A 23980-nucleotide genomic window follows, 5' to 3' on the forward strand; every position below is an offset into this window, starting at 1 on the left:
ATGTAATGATAATTGACTTTAATTGACTGGGCTTCTAGCAAACACTAAAATGTGTCCTATCCTGACACATAACTTCAAAGTAAATTTTTCTCCTCACCCAAGTGAGTTACTTGCCCTGTTCTTTTCCGCATTCACTGTCACGACTGGCATCCATCCCCGCACCCTACTTCCCACAGTCATCTAAGAGCTATTATCTTTGTCTTTGTCCCAATGATGATAAATAGGCAGCTGTTAATAAATGGAGAGTAAGACACATGAGAAAAAAGTATCCTAACTTTACATGTACAGTGATGGGCTCTGAAGTAGACCTTACCACTCAGCAAAAAAGCCTTGACATATTGCTAGGTCTGTGAAAAAGAATTGAATCAATGCTTTCTAGCAGCTAGAAATTAAAATCAAACATTAGGAATTATTAGGGAAGAAACAGAGATAAATGCAAAGACCAGTGTTATGCTATTGTATAAATATGTGAGACACTACACCATAAATACTGCAAGCATTTCTGGTCCCTGTGTCTCAAAAAGATTTTTCTAAAACTAAAAAAGGGGAAAAAAAAGCTGTAAAGGTTGATCCAACATATGAGGCAGCTTCTATATGAGGAAAGACTAAATAGACTGAAGCCTGGAAAACAGGTAGCTGAGGAAGAATATGACAGAGGTACAGCATACCACAAAGTGGCATGGAGAATCTAAATACAGAATAATTGTGTATTCTAGCCTCTAATACAAAGGCTGGGGGAAGCCAAATGAAATTGGTAGATAGGTGGATGCAAACAGGAGTTACAAATAAGCTGTGGAACTCTTTGCTGCAGATGTAGTGGTTGCTAAAATTTGCAGGACTTCAGAAATCAACTAAATTAATAGATGAAAAATCCATCAAATGCTATTAAACAGAAAGATTCCATCTCTGGCTCAGATAATTGCTGCAAATCGTGGGAATGTTTATGGGGGAAGTATTGCTGTATAATTTTCCTGCTTTTTTACTCTTCAGTAGGCACCTACCACTATCCACTATTGGAGATAGGCTGCTGAGCTAGACAGACTTTTGATTTGATGCCAGAGAAGCATTCCTAGGTTCTTTGTCCTCTCCTGTTGGTCACTGTTCCCACTCTCATTCTATTTGTATTTGTAGTGTCTTCCAAACAAGACCAAGTCTCCTTCCCTTTCAAAGAGGTTATGTTTACCTACCCATGTAGAGATTTCACTTACAGCTAGGCAGCAGTAAGTATTCACATGGGAAATCCAGCACAAATTATCTCATCAGCTGTTTGTGGGGGGAAAATAATAATAAATTTAGAAAAAAAGAATCACTACAATTCCCTGAGCAAGTACACTACAGGAGTCTGGTTCTAGTTTAATGCATTTGTGGTGATTTGGTAGAAGTGTTGTGCTCTTTGATCTCAGCATGTGGACCACCAGGCTCAGGTGTTTTCAAGAATAAAAATATATAAAACCCATGGGAATGTAGTCTGTATACAGGTCGTTCACAAACAGAAAAGGAGCCAGCCTTCTACCCTCTACCATCATAGAAACAAGGAGAGTTGATTTATTTTTAGCATATTTGTTTGCATTAGGCTTCTTTCCATAATGGCACTTCTGCTAACTCTAATGCACATGTATACAAATGTAGCAACTGTGAGAAAGCCAAGTTAGGCTGTCAACACCCACTATGTAAGATAGGCAGCTTTGCCCAGAGATGATCTGAATAGAGTTAGGGAAGACAACTTGCTGTTGAAGTATCAGCAGACATGGAGACTGTTGTTCCCAGTTGCCCAGCATTTACCAGAATAATCACATGTGCACAGCATGCAGAGTCATGGGTATATAATTTCAGTATTCATACCAAAAGGACTAGATAGATTAGATAATTTAGTTTCTTTTCAGTCTTCAGTTATGGAAAGAGTAAGGATGGTTCTGACAAAAGATCTTTAATAAGAAGATATTATTTCATTTAGTTTACTAAAAGAAAAAAAAGAAGAATCACTGTCAGCACTAGCAAAATGCCTCTTCTCCTATGAACAAAAATCCAGATCTTGAGATCTAGAGATCTGAGGTAAAGATCCAAGTTGTGCTATTGGTACTGAGTTAAGAATTATACAAATGGCAAAATATGTCACACTATTCTGTTTCAGTTTCCTCTTTTACAAACTCTGTGCTTTTCTATTCATACTGAATCTTTTAGGAATATTTGTTCTCTGCAAGTAACTCTGATCTAGTCGTAAAGCAAATGATTCACAAATATCTCATATATGGACCATTTTTACTGTGCTGAAGAAAAGAAGGTATATTAAGGCTTACAGAAAGTATTTAGACAGTATTTAGAAAAATTAAATGGCGAATATCAACATTTATATCAAAGTGGGTAGCATGAAGGTTGCTGAATTTTGCAAGAATTTGTGCACGGACCAGTTAATTAACCCAAATTCTGTCATTTCTTGACCACTGAACACAGTAGTGTTCTTTTATTTCTTTTGGTAAGACTATGTGTGATACAGAGAGAGTCAACCTCCATGGTGCTGTTGTGTAGGGTAAGGAGTTATCCTTGGCATGAGTTTGGAAAGGTTACATTATTCATGAATGGTGAAGCCATGAAGAAATTATGCTGGGAACTAATTAGGACCCTGTTCATGTTTTAGTCAACTCTACATCAGAGGGAGCGAAAACTTGAGATACATTGAACCAATTGACAGTTCAGGCTTCAACACATGCTCAGATCAAACACATGCTTGCCAGCTCTGATAGACCATTCGGAATAGGGACTGCTCCTGTCATTTTCAAAAGTGATCCTTTCAGTCATCAGGCTTCAGGATGGCAGGCTTTTTGCTTCCGAGTGCCAGGTCTGAATGAACTGCTGGGCAAGGATCTCCTCCTTGCAGTGATACATTGCAATGGTATTAGGTATTGGGAATCCTGAGAGCAAAGAAAGTAATGGCTCCTTGCAGGTGACACTTACATTTCCAGCCACCTCTTCCCTTCCCTGCTTGTCTCAGGCTATCCACGAGTCCTCCGAATCCCTGCCTTTTTAGGCTTATTTGCATAAGCATATTAGGATTTATTCTATAGCAATAGTGCATTTGCACTAATTAAATGAGGGACATGCCATCCAAAGTTAATAACTTAGGGATGGATAATAATAGAAGTAAGCTCAAGTCTCTAAAATTACATTAATTCTTTTATTATGTCAGTGTGACTAGAGAGCTGATCTCTATGGTGGCTGGTCTAGCACAAGGACTTCAAGTGGTGAGTTCTGGATGACATCCAGAGTTAGGCATCACTGACACCTTGATGGAATGGTCCATTCCTAGGGCCATCATGTAAGAGAGAGACCTGAGACCACACACATCTAGAGTTTTGGTGATGTGAATTCGAAATTGATCTCAGTTTTACACATAGAAAAAATAATAATTCTGAGGAGCACTGAGGTGCTTTTATGTGCATTCTTAATATTGGCATGTATCTAGATTTCTTGTCTACGCACCAGACACATTACAGTGAGAGCAAGCAAGCAAGAATGAAGTAAGAACGACAGCTCCTCAAGCCCATGAATTAAAGCATGCTGTGCGTTACTTCACTCTAATTTCTTTAATGGTGGCTTATACCAGAGTCCTGGAGTTTTTACACAATGTCACTTGCTTGTTCTACTTTTGGTATTTAACAGTGCAAATCCCATAGAGGAGAGTACAAATGCCTTATATGCATGTAGGTAACAATGCCAACAAAATTATGTATGCAAGTGGTTACATATGAATTATATACACAGACAAGAGAACATACAAATTGGGTAGCCAAGATGAGGTACCCTTGAAAAAACAAAGGCACAAAATTTCATGTTTCAATTTGCACTTTCCGTATTAGGAGTCATTTTAAGATCATCAGACTTTTCCTGCCTTTCCCCTTAAAATTTTGACTTTCCCCTAAAACTTGGCTTAAATATTTGCTCCAGTATCTCTAGTCTTTTTAGTGATCTTAGCAGTGGAGGAGAGGTCAGCCCTGGTGCAGGAACTGAGAACATAGAAGAAAGTCGTGTGCTGTTTTAAAGGGAAAGGAGCGAGTCAGCTTACATCAGCACAGTCCTTGTTACTTTATATTCAAGAAGAGAAATACACTCCCAGAAGCTATTGTTAGCCTTTCTTCCACCACTTTTCCAACTTCCAAATAAAGTTTAGGAACCTTTTCTACTACGCGAGGGTTTTCTTGAAGGAGTTTGGAGGAAATGGGCTCTTCTGTGCAAAAGCTGTTTCACATAATAAACTTTACAATGTCAGTGAATAGATAGGAGACAGCTAAGCAACAGAATAAGTCTTCTCAGTTTTATGAATGCACTTTGTTTCTGCCTACCTTCTCCAAAGTATAACATGCTACGCCAAATCCTGAAGTCTGACTCCACTCAAGTCCCCTGTAGGCAAAATACTAATTGAAGTTAAAGGGAACACCACTTAAGAGAAAACTGAGTAAGAATCTCAGAATTTTAGTGGATGCTCTTTAAAACATTAAGTGAGAGGAGCTTCAGGCAGGGCAATAGGAACCACTTTTCAAAAACTTCTATGCCCAGTTTTCAGCGGTGACTTTTGGTATTTGAGAGTTTGATTCTTACAGGAAGAAAATGAAACAGAGTTCAGGGTTCATGAAACATCCTAGTGACATTGTCACAATTAAATACCAAGTTTAGTCTCCTGTTTTATTTTGGAAGCTGAGAAAGGTGTTTAGTCATTATTAAAAAAAAAAGTAAGTGTTTGTATGTGGCCCTTTTATATATACAAATAAAAGAAAAATTGGTTAAAAATGTTCTTTCAATTTCTCTACTTCTGAGCATGTCTTTGTGGTGTCACTAATTACAAGTTAAAGATGTAAGGTTTACGTAATATCTGAATTGGTAAAAAATAAATTTTATGAAATTTTGTGGCCCATTGTTCCAAATGGCTGGCATTTTGAAATTCTGACCTCCAAATCTGCAAAATGTAAAAGGAAAAAATGTATGTTTGCTACTTCTACTTCTGTGTCAGAAAATTCTGGGAATGCCAAACCCAAATGTTTTTGTTTTGTTTGAAAATGAAAGCAATGTATAATACACCTGGAATTTTGGATTAAATATGTATTTCAATTTTATCAGGACATACACAGATGTTTCAGGAAGGACTGTACCACGTTGGAGAGGCTGATCTAATTTTAATTCCACTGTGTGAAGTACTTGCCTCAAAGAACATTTTTATTCAAGGCTTCAGAAATTTTAGCATATTACAGAGCTTCTGAAGTTAATTTAAAACTAAGATTTTAGATGACTATTTGCACCTAGCATTTTAAGGTTCAATATTGGTGGTCCTTAGAGACCTTCCACTATTACAAGAAACTAGTGTCAGGAAGAGTTTTTATCCTAAAACAATTCATCCCTAATCAAGCTTATTTTTCTCCCTCTTTCTACTTTCCATTTCCTGTTAGTCGGAAGTGTCTTGGATCCCCAACAAACACTACTCTGGGATTTACGGGCTGATGAAGTTGGTTCTGACTAAGACGCTACCTTCCAATCTTGAGCGAGTCATTGTCCTCGACACAGACATAACATTTGCCACTGACATTGCTGAGCTATGGGCCGTCTTTCACAAGTTCAAAGGTATTCTAAAGATGTTTTAATTTCTTGATTTACTGGGAGAGAGAATGGTTTGGTAAAGTAAGCAGTAGAGCGGGGATAAGAGGACTACCTGAGATTTATTTGTTAAATGTTTTCACTCTTTCATTTTCTGATGTTTGAATATAATTGTTCCATTTATGAATCCATTGTTCCATTGTTTTCCTCAACAATCTTGCATATAGAATGGTTGACAACACTAATTATCTCTTTATTTTGTTTTATTGGTCTAATTATTTGGGAGAGGTGAGAGCTTGAGAATACAGTATGTTATAAAGAAAGCAATATGAGGATTCTCTACTGATGTATCATTCTAACTACTTGTAGTTATTCAATGCTTAGGAGAACTTGTTTTATATTATTTTTTATTTATAAAGCCTAATTATTACTTTAAATATAACTTCTTCTTGTTACCACTGATAATGAATGTAGTAGGATGGTGTTTGGACTAGGGAGGAGGATGAATGGGGCAGATTTTTGCTTGTGAATAGAAATTAATTATTACTTGCTCATGTTAATGAGTTGATACAGGGCTGTGGATCTGAAGTATCCACCTGAAGTAGTTTTCTCTACCTATCCCTATTTCCCATAGCTCCTTGAAAATTTTCTTGATTAGTTTTATCACGAAAGGACATTTTCAGAGTAACTCAGTAAGGGGATTGTTACAAAGGAGATTGCTACCTTGTCACAAGCCAGAGCCCTCTCCTGGCTAGCACTTGTTATTGAAGCTACTTAATTGTCTTGCACTGCAGTGTTACCAGTTTTTCAGACTTAGAGGCATGCCCTATTGTTCTCCTGTTACCCTCAGAATACATACTGGAGTGCTGGTAAGTGCAGAGACATTACAGTTTGAAGGTTTACAGCCTTGTAGAACTGTAGGCTTGATATTGGTCAGCTCTCTTTAAATCATCTCAAGCAAAGCTCAGCCTAAGCAAATGAAAGTATTTATTTACAGAAGCCAAAATAGACCACCCACTTACAAAGGTGATAGAAAAGAAAGGAGAGTGTATTTTATCTACTTATCCCATGCTAATATCCACAAGGCCCCTTTGCGTTTCCCAGTACCCAGCTAACAAGGCAGAAGCTGCTAACTTCAGCTCTGTGGTCAAGGACTCAGTTCTAGTGCTTGCTTCTCAATGAATTCCTTTCTCTTCTTTGTAAATATTGATGTCCCTTCAGCAGGCCAGAAACAATCATCATCTTACTTTACTGAACCATCCACAAACTGTTATTTCATTAAAGAATATAAAGTTTTTCCTCCTCTTTGGGTTTTGTTCAAACCTCTTCATGAAGCCTTTACCTACACGGAACCCTGAATTTCATATAAACATATACCTTGACAACAATAATATATGTAAATGTATGCACAGGGACTAATGGTGTGCTATTGTACTATCCCACTCTGCACTACTGTCCCATTAATAGCGGTATTTTACTGAATTTGCTATATTAGCATGCTATAGCAGGTAAGGCAGAGTGTGTAAACTGAACTTGGGCGTAGAGCATTGCATGATCAAAGATATCACAATTGAACTTGAGATAATATGGGAGATCATCTCCTCGCTTATATTTTCCTTCATAGTTTCAATGAATGCACAGCAGTGGTATTCTCCTTTTTACTGAGGAAAGGAAACCAAGCATAAAAACTGCTTGTAAAGAAGGGAATATGGAGCAGAGGGGAGACCTAAGGTTGAAAAAAATATAAGCAGAAAAGATGGAAGATGGATGATTACTTGAAGCCAAAAAGCAGGTGGGAGTCAGAAGTCTCCAGACAGCTAGGCAAGGTAGTTCAGCTGCTTAGAGCTGTGGAAGGCTCTAACACACAAAGAGGCAGAATTCCCAGCCCACGTAACATACTTGTCATGATCCACATGCCAAAAAGCAAGAGATGGCCCCCAAGCCAGGAAATTGTTTTAGAACGATTTTGTTAGTTGTCTGGTCTGTCTTTTGATCCCTGACAGCCACCTGCTTCTCCACTATATTTTTAAGCCTAGCAATAAATTCAGGCTGGTGCCTACATCTGCTCATCTCCCAGACCATGTCACATACAAAGAAAGAACTAATGGCACACTCCCATACCCCCAGGAGTTGAGTGGGGTGGGAGAGGACTTGTGAGGGTGTGTAATGCCCAAAGTGACCCTGTAGGTTGGAGAGGGAAGAGAAGAGGAAGGGTCCTAGCCCTAGCTTGTGCTCCAGCCTGTGTCACAGGTTGGAAACCCATTAGGAAAGTGGGACTCAGTGGGAGTGGATGATCTGGAAAGTGAGGCCAAGTAAGTTGCTTCAGCATCACTTCGAATGATGTCTGATGTCATTAACCTCAAGTAACCCTCTAAAGTATCTTTTTTAAACTAGTATTTTAGTCATCTCCTTGCTTTTCTCATCAGAAGTCCCAAGTAAGTTTATGAAGATTTCTTTGGGACAATCTAGTGTGTTGGTTGAAATATTACTTAAAAAGCAAAAGAAATAACACTCCTGTGATGGAAAGTTATACCCCCATAAGAGCCTGCCACTATACCCTACCCCAGCCTGGAGGGTAATTTTAGAAGCACTGATTCTCCTTCTAGAAAAGTTCAAACACTAAATTGTTGGCTAGAACTGCCCATTAAAATCCTGCTTTCACCTGAGATTGTTTGAGCAAGCAAAATATTTTACACAGCAAGCAGTGCAGGAAAGCAGAGCTTCCTTCTATAGGTTGCTGACGGATAACAGATAAGACAGTCCAGCATAGCCTCTTCCAATTTCCTGCCACATAGGGAAAGAGAGAAGGTCCTAGAGTCTGTGATTCTTTGTGTGCCCAGGAAGACTTTTCTTCCCAGAAGAACATAATGACTAAGAGAGACTGGTAGCTCAGATTCCCTTTTTTCTAGGACAGTGCCCTTGGAAGAAACTCAGACTCAGGACTGTCTTGTAGTTTAGCCGGGTCCAATTTGCTGTGTGGAAAGGCAATGTTTTAAATAGCACCTGGAATATCCAGTATCCCTTCTTTCAGTCATCTCAAGAGCTGCTGAAAAGATCAGGACCTTACATAGTAACTTAGTATTTTAGTTGGTAAAATTATTATTACATTCACTCTGTAGATGGAGCAGTATTCCTTTTTAGATTATTGCTCTTTCTGCCCTTTTCTGATAAGCTCTTTGCATATGCCCTTACAATAAATGTTCCAACTATTCTGTTGCTGAATGCACAAATTAAGTTTTTACATATGTGAATTTATTTGAAATTTTCTTCTTTGAAGTGGTAACCTTAGGCTTCAGGAGAAATTCACACCTCTTTTCAGTAGCCTGAAACAGTGTCTCCTAGGCAATGTGATGTTTAGAGGTTTCTCTTTGCAGTTATTGGGGCTGTATAATTATTATTACTTCTATATGAAAGCTTCAATCTTTATGAATAAATTTGTCTTTGGGAACTAGTTACTGAGATTTCAAGAGTCAGATCCAGCTCTTCAGCTGGGATTTGGACATTTCTACTTTAGCCTCATTCTCTCTTGCTCTCCCAAAGATAAGCAGACTGTTTCTTTAGGACAGATATATACCTCCAAAATATTGGCTTCAAAGGTGTGAGACTGCAGCCCTCTAGTAAAGGTAACTCATCATGCACCTTTTCTGTGACTTAGGTGACACCGATTAGGTTTTCTATTCATCTTTCACTGGATTTTGACAGTTCTAAACTTGAGAAAGCATCTAGCCTAAGGGCAGAAGAATGTGACTGTAGATCATATGCATTCTTGGATAAAGTGCTGCAAAGTGTTTAAGACAGCAAAGATCAGTGTAACCAATATGCTTTTATTGCAGAAACTGTGTGAATTCTTCTGAGAAAAGAACCAGTCCAGAGCTATGCTCTCTGCCATCAATCTTAAAGTTCCTTTAAAGGCCACATCAGCTAATTGTTTTGTTATTCTTGCTCACCCAGCCTCTTGGTATTGAAATGTAGTTTCTTTCTTCCAAGCATCTGATTTTGACTTTAACTATTTGTTAAGTATGGATTCTCAAGAGCACTCATTTTAAATGGCAGTGTGAATTTATTGGGGATCTGACTGTGAAAATCATAATAATTATTTGTTTTACAGGTTGCATTTCCAGTCAGGATCACAGCCTCTTTGTGCTGGGCGCTGTATATATTTATAGCAAGAGACTTGTCTTTGTGCTTATTGCTTAGTGTCAGGTGGCAATTCTTGTCTTTGCGTAGTTCTGTTAGGCCATTGCCATGTATGGGTCACAACTGAGACCCACAAGTGAGACCTGAAATAATCCCTGTAGAGATCAGGGCCTCTCTGTTAGATTGAATACCACATCTAAGGCCATGGTATTTCTAAAAGTTCATTTAGTAACTCAGAGGCTATACTGAGCAGTGATGCCCTACTATTATGTATCAGTCTCACAATCTAACTGGCCAATGTAGTAAATATTTTAAGTACTTTTAGGCAGAGAATGGTTAAGTAAGTATTTTAAGTACTTTTAAGAGAGTGGTTAGTAAATAAATAGTGTATTTCAAGTAACTCTACATGTGGAGTAAGTCATCTGCAGAACTTAAACTACAATGACTGCTGGTCTGTGCAAATAAGTCTTCCCTGGAAAACTGGTTCAGGCATTAACACGGGGTCACCTACCCGCATTAACCAAGCATCCAAGAAGGAGAAATCACAAGGTTGGCAGAGAGACTGAAATCCCCATACTCATGCATTGCTTGGATAAAAACATGCAGTAGAAGCTGTTTGCTTTGTGTCAAGAGCTCAAACAGTGATAAAAATCCATACTGGCATCATAAATACCAGAGAAGGTCAACAGCAATTTTGGTGCAGGATCAAATGGCCACAGTTGAAGAGGGATTGGCACATAGTCAATCTCAAATTTTAAATTTGTAAACATTCAGTATGTTGGTGCTTTGGCATATTGCTCTGCAGAATGCCTGAGGTAACAATCTAGGTTCATGCTATTTTTGCAGCTTCTTTAGGAAGAAGTGCTAACAAACAAAAAAAATCACAACAATCACAAAATTCAACATCTCCTGTGCAGGTAGTTTAGTAATAATATTCCTACAAGAACTATTACGTGTATAGTTGTAATATCAAATGCATGCATAACTTTCCACTTCTGTGTGAATTTAGTGTGTCAGAAAGTGAAATGCCGATGGCACCAGTGAGAGGCAGGCAGAGTCAGCAGGTGCTATATAAATTTCTCTGAATTTTGCTCTGATAAGGAAGCACTGTCTTGCTAAACTATACCTGTCATAGGCATAGGTTCTTCTTCCATAAAGGTTGTACTTTTTATAGGTATGCTGGTGTTGATGTAAAATATTCAGTTGTAGCCAAGACGAAAATTTAAAATTCATTGTTGCCTATGGCTGAAGGCAGGATTTGAACCACAGAATTGTTTCTTGGTAGGTTCTGTTGTGTGGTCTGTCAGTTTGCACTCATTAAATCATTAAAGCTTCCATGGATAGTTTTGAGACAGAATCTCTGCAGGCTGACACACTGTTTGTGTTAAATCTTGCAGTGATCTTTCTGTTCATTCTGGTCAGTACAATAGGTTTCCATTTTCTTACTAATCAAGAGGAAGGCATTAGCAGCATGCACCTTATTGTGTACAAAAATCCACAGTATGAGTCAGTCTTTTAGTGAAGGAAACAGGATCACATTGTAGCAGAGTGCGTTAATAGAATTGTCAGGCAGCTATTAAAATAGCTTAAAATTATCTGAATTTTTATAGGTGTCTAAGAAGGCCAAATGGCACTTGTCTTTGCTCATAGAAATCTGTTAGTTTCTGAAAGCCTTGTATAAGTGTTTAATGGTTAGACTACAGTACATAACTCATCCTAGGGTTATTCTGCAAATGAAATAGATTTTCTCTTTGAAATGGTCCCTGTGGAGACTATCAGCTTAAGATTTTCTATTCCCAATTATTACATCATGTGTTTTCTTCCTTTCTGCTGCAGAAGTTTTGAAGCTTCATTGATAAAGAATCCTATTTGTTAGCTATAGTTAATAGAAATGCAGGGGGTGTGGTCCTCCTCTGTCTCTTGATGCTACTGTATGACTTGCATATGAAACTATAGGAATGAACACCAAACAACAGTGTATCTTGGTGAAGCGCCAAAGGAAGGATGGATTGAGGGCATTTGGAAAAATGGCAAGCTTGTAACCATGACTGGAGATGAACTTTGCTGATTTTAATTTGGAGGGGATCAAGCAAAGAGATGGGACTTGCTGATTCTGTAGGTCAAAGAAAAAACACTTCTTTCTCTCCACAGTGCCACACTGGTCAGATAAGTTGACTAGTTGGAAGTCTTTTTTTTTTTTTTTAATTGCCATTTTGCTTTGCCATGGTATTTTATTATCGAGGAAGCAGCATGTAAGAAAGTTGACCTCAGTAAATGAGCTCCAGGGGAGAGAGTTTATTATATGGATCAGCATGTGCACATTCCAGTTTATGAGTTTTAATGTGACAAGCGACATAATCAGAAAGTTCTGATTGTGAATTGCCTCCAAAATAAAATGGCCACAGTTTGGAAATATCTGTAGTTCTTTCTCAGCTGAATGGTTCTTTGTCTGTTTCTACCACCAGGAAGAAATATTTTGAGGTTAAAGGCCAACATTGCATAGAAATTGGGTGCAACTCATGGTGGGGGAGATTCTAAAATGAAAAAAAAAAAGTGATTATTTTTCCCTATTGTTTTCTCAAAGGTACTCTTTGGTCATGGTTTCAAGCTTTTTCCCAGGAGACCGAGGACTGTTTTAATTAAAAATGAAAGCTGATATTCCTTTGTGATCTTCTGATTCCACAGCTGGGACTTTCAGAATAATAAACTACCACATATTGCATGATTTGTAATAAAATCTTGTTGGCAACACAGAAATTTTGAGGACTTCTTTCTACCTCTTCAACATCAATCTGGTGCTTTTTCTGCAGTATTTTTCTTCAGTCTTTGTTAACCTGCCACTCATTCTACAGCTGTCTTTTTGGGTTAGATGCTATGATGTATTAAACACCCAAACTAAACATTGTATGACTCACCCAGTGCTATAGCAAAAAACATTTTCTGCCTCCTCTGAACTCTTTCTTCAGGTTTTAAAGAGACTTTAATTGTATTAATCTCAAGTACTCCAGCTGTGGAGAATGGACCTTGATCATTTGAATTGCTTTGCAGATCTTGGTTGAGAGAAATCTGGGTAGAGCCAGGCATGATAGGAGCAATAGTGCATGTCCCCATCTACCTTGGCTGGCCAAAACTGCAACTTTTCAGAAGCTGGAACATCCAGCTCCCAGAGGGTAGACACTGGGAGAAGGAACACTTCTGTTTTGTGTATTCGTTCTTAGCATAGGAGAACAATTCTGGGAAATGGATGCCAGTGTTGGAGGCCTGAGTCATTGGTAGGCTGTGCTGAAATGAGAACCGATGAGAACAGAGGGAGAGAACAGACTGAGGGGGAAATAAAAATAACCCCCCCCCCCCCAACTCTCATAATAAAAAAGGGAAATCAGTCAGGAGTTGATGACTACTGACAGACATTTTGGGTTGATTTTTTTCTCCTGCAAGCTGTTCACCCTCTCCTGCAGTAACAGACATGCTCCCCACAGATCCATTTAGTACCCCTGCCCCAGCAAATCACAACTCATTTCCAATTTTTTTCCTAGAGGACTATTAAAAAAACACAAACCCACAAACCCCAATGTCTGCTATTCTGCTTGGGTGAAGCACACAAGTTAAGTCCATGTGCTAATCCCTCTGCCAGTCGCTTCTGCATTCCATAAGTGGCAGTAAAGCAAAGTAAGTGGATGAACAGGTAGTGAATATGGGGTGTGTGGCTACCTGTCCATCATTCCAATTACTAATGTGTAATGATAATTCACCTTTACATAAGTGAAAAAGCCAGGCAGGTGAGACACATGGGTCATTCACCTAAAAAATGAAGTTTTCTCTAAGGTTTGAGAGTTATATTGCTAGGACTAAAGAAGGAATGATATTTAATAGATAGCTTTCTGTGCCTAAGGTCCTCGTTCTAATCACATGCAATCTTTCAAGTACATGTGCTTTTCACTGTTCTCTGTGAGGTGCATTGTAATAATTTGATATTCTGTTTTTTCCTGCTCTTAACCAGGCATATTTTCCAACCTGTCTTGCTCTGCATTAGCAATCTATATTTTTAAGGCTCTAAAGCCCCATTTCTAATCACAAAGCTCTCATCTGCATTTTCATTTCTTTGGTTTCATGCTGCAAATCTTATCTGTAATACTGTCCTTGGCAGCAGAAGGATTTGTATAGAGTACAGTGACATAGGGAATGTCTGTCTCACAGAAGGTGGAATGTATTGCCCAGAGGTCAATGGTATGATTGTCCCATCAGCAGGATTGAGTTCATGATATTGTTGTCTGTAGAACCAGAGAGGGGGGAAGGGAACATACAAAATTAAACCAATTTATTACTCAGCTGAACTAATGCACCATGTGCAAGAAGTGCAGACAGTAACATGAGCTACAAGTTAGACATGTAAAGAAAATCTGTAAATAATCCAATTTTGTAGAACCCTCACAGGTTTCCTTTTTCCAGGCATTCTAGAGAACTCAGGGTCCAGCGAACCCCTTATTCTAACCCTCAAGCTAAAAGAAAGAAGTAGGTATGTGTGTGTGGCTCAGCTCACTCTGCATCTCCCAAGTGTCTTCATTCTATTTAAAGCTCAAGCTTGCTTTACTCCATGCCCTTTACAGTAATCTCTAGCTTGCATTCAGCATGGGCCAAGCAATTCAATTAAATGAAGGAGCTTTTCTTCCTCTGACACTTTCCTCAAAGTAAATCTTTTCCGTGTGTTGCGACACTGCTAACAGGAAAAAGATTTTGCCATCACCATACATTCAAAAAGGTGATTGATAAGCATACAGTAAAAACTCAGAGACCAAATGTGTCCACATGCATTTAGTTGCAGTAGAATTAGTAGTTTGGGCTAAAGTGTCAGGTGGGGTGATCTGTAGTATCCTGCACTGCAAGAGGACTGGTCCTGAGTAGGATTTGGACCTGAAGTGCAAAATTAATGGCTGTGGTAAATGGTGTGCAAGTCAATGTCAGTAAACTAGATGCATATTCTACCTTTTCTGGTGAAGACCCAGCTTAGTTTATGTTCCCTTTGCAATGCCTGAATACTTAAAATGGTCTCAACATTAACATGACAATATTCTCACTTTGGTAGAAGACAAGCCCTGTGTCAGTGGCTTCTGGTCCTACTAGTACAGAGATTCATCATGGAGCTGGGACTGAACATGTCAGAAGATCAGGTTCTTAAGAGCCATTAATTGCTGGCACAACTAAGAGAAACCCTGAAGCTATTTGTATCTGTGTTTGGGTATTTTGTGTTTTCTCCTATTCAGTTAGGGACTGGGAGACCTGTCAAATGAGTGCTATTCTGACATACCCAGAGGATTTGCATGATGGGGACAGATGTGGAGGTAGAGCAGAAAAGGTGTTATAGCATTTAGTGATGCTGTTGATAAACAAGCCAGGCTGTGAACTGTGCAAGGGCTGAGGACCTAGCACATGCTTACTGCTTCTACCCTGCCGAGACACTGGTAACTTTGAGCAGGATTGAAGCGCTGCAACAGAATGGGCCATCATACCTCATCTCATACAAAGTTGTCCTTGGCTGGCTCTGTGCTACCACTTTTCTATCCTGACCCATCAACATAAAATGTCTGCCAGTTTCTGCTCAGACCAACTTACTGAAATGCACATCACCTCTGAAGTTGGCTCAGGATCTCCTGAACTTCATTAATTCATGACATTACTATGTCTTCCTGCAAATGTTAGATTTAATAGACAGTAATAATATGTCCTTCCTGCATGCCTCAGGATATGATTATTGCAGGTGCCAAGTGGCATTCTGTATCACTATCTACAGGCTTTTTGCCAACATACTTTGCAGTCATATTGCCACCAATTTTTACAGTATCTTGAGGTTGAGATGCTTTCCCACACTGCTAAGAAATTATGATCTGAATATTGCTACACTGGTATCCTAAAATCCCGAGAGAGCACATCACAGCTGGTATAAACTGGCTTTATAAAACATTGGAGTCAACTGGATGATGCTGACTTACATCAGTAAAGGAGTCTAGCTCCTATATTCCCTGATTTACATAAACATTCTTGCTCTGAACTTACAGCTTCTTTTATAGGCTAACTAAAAAAAGATGTGAATTGCTGAGGGAGCAGTCTTTAAATATGCTCTCCTTTCAACTCTAGACGCCTGGTATAGGTCACAAGTGAAAAGAGCTGGGTGACCTCAGCCAGGTCTGATGTGCATGAAGGCTGAAATGCATAAGCAGGGCAGTACAGGGATGAAGTACAAGGTTGGAGGCACCTCGGCAGACTTAGAAAGGGATGTTTGCACATGGTCAGTTTCATTTTCATGATCATATGATTTTTTCAAACATAATTAAAGGAAGGAGACAATATTGGTAGGTAAATGAGAAAACAGTGTGAAGATGAAGAGTGGGAATGCATACACAGAATACAGAGCAGAAAAGAAAGACTAGGAAAAGGGAGGAGAGGAAACACATCTAAAGTTAGTGAAGGATGTTTATCTTGAAGCCGCTTGAATCTGAGACTGGCATTAATTGTCATATACCACAGCAAATTTCTGTGAAACCATATAGAGGCAAGAGTATGTATCTAGAAATTTCCTGCATTTTCTTGGCAGCAACAGCTGACTATAAGAAAAATCTTGCCAGGCAAATAGTGAGGTATACGTGATCATTAAAGGGCTACATTTAGTTCAGTGTAAGTGAAGCCTGTCTCTCCCCCAAGCTGGGTAGTGCAGATATCACCCCTACTTGTCTGCAACCAACAATTAGTTCTATTGCCATTGTTATCACTATTTATTGTTTGCAATGCTGTATTGTGCAGGAGCTCCACTTGTGGACCAGCACTCCTGGTCCGGTTTTGTAAAAGAGAGTGGTAAGAAGTCTCTGCAAACTAATTGCTGTGAAGTCATGTGGTTTTCTTCCTCTTCCTAAAGAGCTTTGATCACTGTAACACCTGATCTAGTCTTTGTGTGGGGTAGGAGGGTTGAGAATGATTTGTAAAATTGAGCAGTAATGAAGTCCCATTCCTGTGATTCTTTGCTTTGGCTTTATGCTATTGCTTTTAGAGGTTTAGTTGCCATAACAACCCAAAGCAGTCCTGTATTACCATAGAAACGTGCTGTTCTGGGTGACAGTTTTTATGAGAGGCCTTTTTTTTTCTATCCTCTTCATATAATGTCTTTAAAATTGAGCTTTTTGCAAATATGTCATAGTACACTATAGGGGTTCCATAAAGTGTCCGAATGATGTAATAAACAACAGCAAAGAAGAATATAGTTAAATCCCCTCGAAAATCTGGAGTAATAGGTGACTGAAAATGCAGAAAAGATAGTAGTAAGTTTCTGTGGCTTATCTTGGAGGTCAGAAGTACTGAGCTTAGTGCAGGGCTGGCTAATCAGGCCACGTGAATAAATGCTCACACAAAACATAGCGAAAGAGGAGTTAAGGTTTATAGTATGTACCAGTGACTTAGTATAAAAACAACTTGTCATGACAGCAGTTATCAAAAGACTGGACTACTTTAATGTGCTCTACATGGGGCCGCTCCTGGAGACTATTCAGAGGCTGAAGTGAGAACCACTGAATGAGGCAGCCCTCTGATGCTTCATGCTGAGAGCCCATTCCAGCTGCATACTGATAGCCTGCTAGCTTCAGGGTGTGGGTTGTGACCTGTCAAGCCCTAAATTGTTTGGGATCTGTCTATGTCAAGGCCTTTCCCTTTCCCTGTGTGATATCTTTAACAGCTGTGCTCTGCAAAGGCCTCTGGGCTTGTAAAGACTGGTAATAGAGCTTTGTCCTTCAAGAAATCTGTATCTCCATCAACTCCCTTACTAGGCTATCCTAGGGCAATGGACCCCTGGAGCATGTCAATGTTCCTAATTTCTCATAGATTACTGTGCATCTTTATCATCAAACTTTGAATTGAAATTATGGCCCAGTCGCAAATCATTTATTCTATCCTAGCAAACTGTTGTTGAGAACACACTGCTACAGGTTTATATCTTTTGTCAAGCCACACAACTTGTGTGGGAAGAGGACAGATTAAACATAGCTGGACAGCTGTGGAGGTTATTATCTGTATTGTTATGGGGAGGCTTGGATCTGTCTGTGTCATATGATGAGTTAACATCATTGACCAAAAAAAAACTTTACATTTCTAATATGCTGTTTTAAAGATCATAAAAGCTTTTATCTGAAGACTTGCAATAGCTCCCCTTCCCAAAGGGAAACAGAAAGCAGGGAACTCTGTGGAGTTCAGATGTTCTTTTAAGTTCCTGGCCCTTCAGCAAGCCTAGACAAGTCTGCTACTCCTTCACCTCATCTCATGCTTGATTCTCCAGGCTCCATTCTGTGGTTCTCAGCCCTACCTGAGACTGATGATCTCTGTGGGAAACAGGATCTCATTCCTGCTTTCTGAATGCCTCCCTCTAACCACTTCAGAGACATCCCAGGGTACTCCTTATTTTTGATGTTGATTTTTATGTTATTGGAAATTCCCTCCACAGTCTTGAAACTTCCAGATGAGACCCATTCGATGTAATCTAATCAAGATTTGTTTGGCATAACTCCCCTCTTGTTCTTCTTCAACTCCTTTCTCTAGTCAAGAAGTTTCAAATGAAACAGAAGTTAGTGTTAAATACTGTAAATACTTTTCTCCTTCTCCTTTGCATCACGATGTCATTTTGACTTCTACCCAATGAAAACGTCTTAGCCAAACTTTAGGGGGAGTTTTATATAACCTTGAAATTAGTTCATGTTACAATTAAATTATTGAAGACTCACCACCATGTAATGTGATTTCTCCTCATTAATCTTACTAACTAGCTGCATTCAGTACCAATCTATTCTCTGAACAGTTCTTCCACTTCTAATGCAGAATAGCCTGCCACAGCCTCTTCTTGTTCTTGTTGGCAGTCTTTCTGTAAACTCTGTGGTTTATGGTTGAGTGTTATGGCTGGATTAGACTTTTATTTTCTTGAGAGATGGACTTTGCACAGATGCTGAAAGCTGCCACCATTTTCACTTGCTCAGTAATTAGGAAACTCACTGCTGAGCAGGGCGCATGCATGTGTGGATTCTAAAAGATCAATAATATCAAACCAAATAATGGACATACCCCAAGCTGTTCAAAGTTGTTGGCTAGTTACCTTATTCAGTGCTAATGCTAAGGCAGCTGATGCCCCTTGTGTAAACTTTGTTTTTAACAGACTCCTCTTTTAAAAACCTTCTTAACTTTCATGAGTGATTTTTGTTTTCCTATCTCACTTGACTCAGATTGTTGTATGAGGCTAGCTCAGCTAAAGAAGCAAGACTGCAATCCCATGGAGCACATTAGGGACGGATCTAGATCCAGAATATGTACCTGTGCAGAGAGAATTTATGGAGATCTCCTTTTAAAGTGAAGCAAAGGTAAGGAAGCTGCAGGTTGCAATATGCTCTTGGCCAGCCCTGTAATAAAAGAAAAGTTATCCTAACCCGCTGTCTTCCCTTGGGATTCTCAGTATATTGGCAATACAGAACTTATAATCAGCATTAGCCTGACCTAGCCAGTTCAGTCAATAACATTAAGCATGGACAGCAAACACTACATCTGAGTATCAACGTATTTCTCTGGAAATAGTTCTCTGTGTGCTTCAGGGCTATTTTTGTCATTGTAGATGTGACACCAATATTTGAGCTGTGTTGTTTTTCAACTTCCTTATGCTCTAGAACCCTTTTCCTATCTTTCCATCACCATATGTTTTCTATAGAGCATTAAAAACCTTAGCAGGCTGTAGAAAGAACCCTTTTCTTATCTTCCTGTCAATATTTGTTTCCCATACAGCCTTAAAAACATTAGCAACATAGACTCAAGGTCCATCTGCAGTTTCTTCCTGGAATACGGTCTCTCTCAACTGGCGAGGCACATTTCACCAGACTGGTATCCAAGGCTATACTTAACTTTCCCCTAAAAAGCACAGAAATTATGAGGTGCAGGGTCTTATTGATGGAGGCCATAGTTCAATGATAGAGTAAATACAAAATTAGGGATCTTGGTACTGGATCAAAATGCTTTAACCATCTGGAACTGAGTGTTACTCTAATATAAACTTACTGGTTCGTTTCTGTTCAAAAATGTTAATGGGTTAACTCTATTATGAGAAACGTTATTCTGGATCAGGTACCATCTGTCTTGCCATAGCAAGCTTAAAGTCAGCATAAACTCCAAATCATGTGTTCTGGCTAATGCAATGGAAATGTCATTCTGTGCCCACATTTCATTATTTATCAGATTTGCTCTCCTCGGTGACTCAGTCATGAACAGATCCTGTATGCTAATGAACATAGAGCCATAACTGGAGTGAGTCTTGTGCTAACTTGGTTGGAATATATTACTCTAGGGTACCTTGCTTTGTAACTCTGACTTTCACATTGAAGGCAGACGGGAATGCTAATTTCTTGGGCTGAAGCTTGGAAGGCAGAATCTAAACTAGAATAAATTTGATTTTAGTGATCCCAAGCCTTGATTAGTCCTAATTTATCCCTTGGTGGAAGAGAAAGATGTTTAACCATTTCTCTAACAATATTTAAAGTCTCCATATTGCCAAAATTAAGAACTAAAGATTGGGTTAGAAATCTCAGGAAAGTGTGTTGAGACCTGGAGAGCACCTTTCATTATTTTGGTCCTCTTGTGACCAGTGCTTGAAAAAGCAATGTTAAACTCTGAAGGAAGTTGCAGCTCAAGTTCAAAGCAGAGACAGGAGAGCTACGATTTAAGGCGGAGGGCTTTGGAAAGTTAAAAAAAAAATAGTGCTTATATGCCCACCTCTACAAAAAAGCAGTAGCGATATGCTTCTTAAGACATCCAAAATAGCTAGTACTTTTTGTTCTACTCTCTGAAGACTGCCTGTGTCTAGCCTAGCTGTCAGACAAAACATGAGCTGGTTCCCGGGAGCTTTCTGGCTCTGATGCCTTGTTCATGGTGGGTCCATTGTAAAAGGGCAAAGAGGAGACAAACTCTTCCAGATGAATCAGGATAAACTACTACCACAATTGTAATCCTAGCTAGAAAGCTTGCAGCTTTACTTGATACCTCTTTCCTGCTTTGCAAGTGAGATTAGATCTCTCAGAACAGTATACTGAAAGTAATTGAATACCATCCAGCAATTGCCATTAGTGAAGTTGTAAGCAATTCGTAGTAATGACTCTTCTAAGGGAAAACAGGTGTGGTTATATCACACTTTTTCTTTCTAGCTGTAGCATATATAAAAATTGAAACCAGTTATTTAATTGTTATGGTAGTGGCAGGGGGGAGGATTTTTTATATTTAGTGCTATTGGTGAGAAGGTATATTGAGATAGCAGGCCATTGTAACTGTTTCCCCTGAGATTCCACCAAAAGCTTTAATGTAGTTGTGTAGAGATAATATACTCAAATATACCATTTTTTTCTTACCAGGGGATTTTGCAAGAACATGGTGTTTTTTTCAGTAAAAACCCAATGTTACCCGTGGAGACCGCAAGGGAGATATTTATGAGAATCAATCAATATTCTGGTCTCATTTATCTGAGACTGAATCCAGAGTAACTCCATTGCCTTCATTTAAGTTATCCTTGGATTTATGCTGGTGAAAATGACATAAGAATCTAGCTTTTAATTAGAAAACAGTGCATATGCAGATGTGCTGTGTTTTTTTCTTAAGACAGTAGATTTAGTGATCAGCAGAAGTCTGACAGAAGTAATCTTACCATCTATGCTTAACATAAAAACAGAAGAACATTTGATATGTTTTTTTCTGAAAAATAAAAACCCATAAGACTCCATTAAAAATCAAGAAAAAATAATAATGAACCAGACTGTTGGAAAATGTCAAATGTAGATAGACTTGGTGATCATGAAAGAGAAGGTTTGATAGCTTTGATTTAGCTTGGAATAGCATGGGATTTGTCTGCATATGCCTGAACTCCAGTGTACGGTTCTCCTTTATTTACTACGTATGCTGTAGCCTGTGTTATAATAACACAGCCATGTTCTTGAAAAGCAGTTGCATTATAAATAGCTAGTGATGATTAATTACTTGCCAAAATGATGTGATTCCTTGTGAACCACTAGGAGATTCAGCTATGGGGTGGCAAAAGAAGCACCTAGATTTGTCTGGCTATACAGAGCTATTACAAGAGAGTTTTTGAGAGCAGGTATTATATGGATATATATGTGCCTGTCTACTTTCAGCACTTACACTACATGTATCTAAGTGTTAGGGGAGACTAGAGCTTATGCTCATGACATCAGTTAAAGTTCAAGCAAGACTCAGCATTACAGCAAGGAGAATCTAACTCAACCAGGGGCACAATGTGAGGGAGCTTCACAAGTGAGATGAGAATCAAGGAGTTTCTGTCTCTCAGGCCCCTGAAAAGAACAACAAATCATAGCTCTTTCTCTGTTATTGCTAGATCTTTTCTAACATACAGCTTTCTACCAGTTTCCTTCCCATTCACTATTTTTCTATGTTTTGATTTCTATTCCTTAAGCATACCAACTTGTGCTTTCTGCAAGATGATTTTTTTTCTTTTTTCCCCACCCTCACTGTTAGTCCTCTAGGTCTCCCTGTGGCATTTTTGGTCCTCAGTGGTGTGTGTAGCATCTCTCAATTTAATGACACGTGCATTGGTAATCAGTGTGCTTTCAGCACTGTTAATGGACTGCATTCAACTGGGCAGCCTCTGCTGAAGACAGTAAAAAAATTTTGACAGCACAGTGTTATCACAGGTCAGGATTTAGAGAACTGGCCAGAGCTCCAAATGAAAAGTGTGTACCGCATCTGCATACACTTTTTGTAGAAAATACACATAACTGAAGGATTCTATTTTTATATTACATGCCTTCCCTCTATTTTCTCTCTTTTTATTTTAAGGTTTAAAAATTTTCCTGAGTAATGGATTATTATGTTTTCACATCCAGTTCAACTGTTCCATTATGAATGCTCCTGTTTTTATGCTAAGCATCACCAGAAAGAATGTCTCTCTGACCCACCTCCACTGCTCACTAAGTCAACTGCCTTTGAAGTACATGTAATAAACTTTCTCTGATGGTAAAAAGAAAAGCCTCATTAGTTCCAGCCCATATTTAGGATGTGCCTCTAATCCACACTCGTTCTGCTTCTTTCTTTTTAATGTTTAATTATTGATATACTTTACCTGTCTCAGACAGCCTTGTAGTGGCAAGATTTTTCCTGCATTTCACCACTCCCTCTTAATATTTTGTCACTTCTTCACTTACAGCCTGGGTCACATTTGCATGAGGGTCTGTGAAACACCTGGCAAAGTCCATAGCAAAGCGAAGTCCATATGAAGTAAGTTGTGGTGGCTGAAAGGGCCAGGAATCTTTCCTTCTCACTAGTAGAACCTGCACAAAGAGAATGGTAAAACAGCTCCAAAAATGGGCAGCTGTGGGAAGGGAAATGCTGCATCCATGTAATGTTGGCAGGTGTCCCCCAGAGGCCATGCCTAAAGAGAACCAAAGTAAAAACAAAAAGTCCAGGAGAGGGTAACTGTGATGCCCTCATCTGAATCCCCTTTGGGTAACTTTCCCCTCTAAAGTGTTTAGGGGGACTTGAATCCCTTTGTATATCAGCCTTATTTAATCTGATCTGTGTATGCAAGTATTTCACCTTGCTCACACTGGAAAGATAGCTAGAATCTGATCATCAGTAGTTGATGTTGCATATCTGTAGCCTAGATAGGTAAAGTGCAACTTCCATTTGCTTGAAACCAGAGACCTGTTTCAAGCCGTGCCTGTATAGTTATGATGTCTACAGCAGTGCTTTGCATTGGTACAGCTGCACTGGTTGCTGGAATTTGGGCAAATTCTCAGGGCAAGTAAGAACTTTTGTGGGGAAAACACAAATGGCATTTACAGATACTTACTCTTTTGTAGCATTTGAAATTTTGCTATTTATTAGACTGAAAGCCTGAACTGGTTAGGTTACCCAGTGGACAGAGCCAACATTCTAGCAGCAAACAGGTCAGTTTACTTTTTCTTTTGTTCACAACAGTTGGGTGGTTTGGGGTTGTGTTTTTTTAAAGTGTTAGGTATAACAAGATCTGCCAGCTAGCTATCAGTATGGGACCAGTATTTCTTTATCTCTTGTATCCTGACTGGCTGCAGGAGCATTTGATGGCTACCAATGAAATACCACTTCTGTTGCAAGACCTGGCATCCAAAAAGATACATACAGTTGAGCCAGAGAAAATAATAGTAACACACAATCTTTTGCACACAGGAACCCGAAATCCTTAATGAGAAAGGAT

The 23980-nt window shown here is 39.0% G+C and overlaps 1 protein-coding gene across 4 annotated transcripts in view; it reads left to right on the forward strand.

The window, feature by feature from the left end:
- LARGE1 (LARGE xylosyl- and glucuronyltransferase 1) overlaps positions 1–23980 on the forward strand; it is a 287833-nt gene that overhangs the window by 170084 nt on the left and 93769 nt on the right. For all 4 annotated transcript variants that reach the window (XM_064513273.1, XM_026117942.2, XM_064513280.1 and 1 more), the window contains one exon: positions 5436–5607. In XM_064513273.1, the coding sequence (XP_064369343.1) occupies positions 5436–5607 (172 nt within the window). The remainder of the gene's footprint in view (positions 1–5435; positions 5608–23980) is intronic.

Source organism: Dromaius novaehollandiae, chromosome 1 (assembly GCF_036370855.1).
Source record: "Dromaius novaehollandiae isolate bDroNov1 chromosome 1, bDroNov1.hap1, whole genome shotgun sequence".
NCBI lineage: Eukaryota > Metazoa > Chordata > Aves > Casuariiformes > Dromaiidae > Dromaius > Dromaius novaehollandiae.